The sequence below is a fragment of the Rhinopithecus bieti genome, unplaced genomic scaffold (assembly GCF_001698545.2).
Source record: "Rhinopithecus bieti isolate Rb0 unplaced genomic scaffold, ASM169854v2 scaffold_1070, whole genome shotgun sequence".
Lineage (NCBI taxonomy): Eukaryota > Metazoa > Chordata > Mammalia > Primates > Cercopithecidae > Rhinopithecus > Rhinopithecus bieti.
This window is the reverse complement of record NW_016803844.1, coordinates 1,953,897-1,956,998: the sequence shown is the minus strand read 5'-3', so window position 1 is coordinate 1,956,998 and position 3,102 is coordinate 1,953,897. Positions and strand designations below refer to the sequence as shown.

General features: G+C 43.2%; 1 protein-coding gene across 1 annotated transcript in view; it reads left to right on the top strand.

Moving 5' to 3' along the window:
• Positions 1 to 3,102, top strand: part of PDZRN4 (PDZ domain containing ring finger 4) — a 418,740-nt gene that overhangs the window by 524 nt on the left and 415,114 nt on the right. The window contains exons 2-3 of the mRNA XM_017855578.1: positions 1 to 201; positions 2,546 to 2,632. The exon at positions 1 to 201 is cut by the window's left edge and continues 16 nt beyond it. Of these exons, the coding sequence (XP_017711067.1) occupies positions 1 to 201; positions 2,546 to 2,632 (288 nt within the window). The remainder of the gene's footprint in view (positions 202 to 2,545; positions 2,633 to 3,102) is intronic.

The following is a 3,102-nucleotide window of genomic DNA, read 5'->3' as shown; positions in this document are numbered from 1 at the left end:
CCGGGCTGCCGCTGTGGCCGCGGGCGGGGGCCCAGGCCTCGGGTCCTCGCCTGGAGGCGGCGCGAGAAGGAGCTGCTAGCGCAGCTCTGGGCGCTGCAGGGCGAGGTGCAGCTCACGGCGCGCAGGTACCAGGAGAAGTTCACCCAATACATGGCTCACGTCCGTAACTTCGCCGGCGACCTGGGTGGCGGCCACTGCAGGGTAAGCAAAGGGAGGTGGGCACCGTGGGCATGGTCGATTGGGGTGGGAAGAGGAACGGTTCTTTCTGACACTTTAGGATTCCTTTGGAATTAGGCATTCTTCCTCACTGTGCAGCAGGAAGCATCACACCCTGATCATTACTTTCCTGTCATTATCTTTCGAATGGATTGTCATTGAAGTTAAGGATCGTCCCTTTTCTGCTTATATTACGATTGGAAAGAGTTAAACAGATTCGATTCTAACTTTGCGCCGGGAAAGTAGGAATTGGGAAAACTCGTTTTCCATCCAGACTCCCTTTCTCCATCTTTCAGCCGCCTCCCCACCGTCTCTGCCTAGTTTTTGAACCCTTGTCCCGTGCCTGAAGCAAATCCGAGAAGGAAAGCCGGAAAGCACAGACTTTCCCTGCCCAGCCTTTCCTCTCCCGCGGCCGCCAGCATCCCCGCAGCCCTGGCAGCCGCACACCTGGGACTGGTGTCAGCGCTGATGACACTTGCGCTGCCACTGCCTGAATCAACTGCCTTCTACTAAGCTGGGGACTGTGAGGCATGTGGGGGCCAGGACGGCCTCAGGAGCTGAGAGATGGGGTTTCTTAGACTTGCAGAGTTCTTTTCATCACTCTGACTTTCCCTAAATAAGCCTTCCTTGCCTCGGGATCTCATTATTGGTGGAGAGAGAGAGCGAGATTGAGATTGTGTGTGTGTGACCTGGGAAGTCCAGTCCGAGAGCCTCCATCTGTGGTCAGACCGGCCCTGCGAGCCCCCAGGCAGCGGCTGTTTCCCTTCTTTGTCTAAGCTTCTGGCCCCGAACTGCGCTCCTGGTCCGCCCGCCCGCTTTCAGACCGAATAAACAAGCCTCTTTGCAGCACCCCATGTGAAGAGGCTTGTTTATAAAGCTGTAACTTCTCTCCTGGAGGACTTCTGCGCAGTGTTTGACATTGTTGGTCGCTGCCGTGGTGAGCAGGGATTTAGCAGAATTTGCGATCCATTCAAGGAGCTGTTTTCATTCTTCAGCACTCCCGGGGAGGAGCAACCCAGAAAGATTCCCATTTGGGACTGGCTGCTCCATACTGCCTCCAACTCAAGTACTGAGTTTAGAAGCGCCCGTCTTGAACCTAAAAGAGAACGTTGAAGTGAGAGGGACTAAAATGTTTCCACCTTGATGAATGGATGCACACTGTGTATGAAAAGACTGGTTTCAAGGATTCTTTCTCTAGTCCATATATGCATATACATACACGCATATATACAGGTAAATTTACAAAATGGGAGAACCCAGGGAAAAGCACAGATAGAAGCTTTGTATTACCAGTCCAGGTTTCAAGGTCTAGGAAACCAATGGTTGAAGGAAAGGAGCAACAGTTAGAATAATATTACAGAAAAGTCCATGCAACAAGTCAAGCTATGATTCTGAGAAGTGAGAAAAACTGCCCATGATTTTTGCAGACTAGCCAAAACCTTCTATGTGTTTCTCAGAAATGTTTTTCTACTACCAGTAGGGGCTGCTCTGTGCACTGCCTGGGAACAGCTCCTGGGAAAATATCGTGATGCTGATAGTAGTGATGATGATGTATATGGAATGTTATCATTCTGAAATAATTTTCCAAGTAAATGTTAATAACATCTATAACTATGAACAAACCCACCTAGTCCAGCACTAATTCATCCAATGTTTAAGTTAGTCTTTACTAATAAACATTGTAGCTGTAATTCTTATTTGTTTTACTATTATTTGGCCAGCAGGAAAAAAATGCATACTACTTTACCAAGCACAAACCCTTATTTTTTTATTCTGCAGGAATTATGCAAAACCAAGTAGGAATATTATTTAAAATTAGGACTACAGTAGCCTAACATACCCTGCATTACAACAGCAACATGAATATTATGACTAAAATTTTTAAATAGTTCCAGTGTTTCTTAAATTCCTTAAGACTTTACAAAATAAAAATTTTACACTATTGATAATTTATATTTTGCTTTTCTGTAATGGAGGGAAAAACAAAGATACCTCCAAGGTTTAACCAGAAATCTGTTTTCAATTACAGTGAAATCAGATTTAGATGCTGCATTAGGATAAAAGAGCTGCATGTCTCAAAATGCAAAGACATTCAGTAATTTTGAAAATAGGGGTTTTTTCCCCTCACATGAACCGTTGTTCTTTTTCAAATACATACTTACAAAGTAAGTATAGGAAAATGTCAACCTACTGCCACATTCAACCATTCTTAATTTTAAAGTTTTCCTCTTTTCACATGTCAGTTAACTTATAGTACATAAAACCTTATTGTAGCATTTATTTTGTTTTATATTTTACCTAGTCATTTTATACATTTTTTTTTTTCTAGGATGGAGAACATAAGTCATTCACTATTGTGTTAGAAAGAGAATATGACACTTTGGGATTCAATATTATAGGAGGTCGACCAAATCAGGTAAAACACCTTGTTAATGCATTACTCATTCCTTATAAAATAAGCATTAATAAACATTACTCGTTGCTTATAAAATAATAGAGGACTTAGCTTTCATTTGTGGATTTTGAGTAAGAAAAACAGTGGTTTAATCTTTAAAATTATGCTTGTGATCAAATATCAGATTTTTTTTTATTTTTATTATACTTCAAGTTCTAGGGTACATGTGCATAACGTGCAGGTTTGTTACATTTGTATACTTGTGCCATGTTGGTGTGCTGCACCCATCAACTCGTCAGCACCCATCAATTCATCATTTATATCATGTATAACTCCCCAATGCAATCCCTCCCCCTCCCCCCCCATGATAGGCCCCAGTGTGTGATGTTCCCCTTCCCGAGTCCAAGTGATCTCATTGTTCAGTTCCCACCTATGAGTGAGAACATGCGGTGTTTGGTTTTCTCTTCTTGTGATAGTTTGCTAAGAATTTC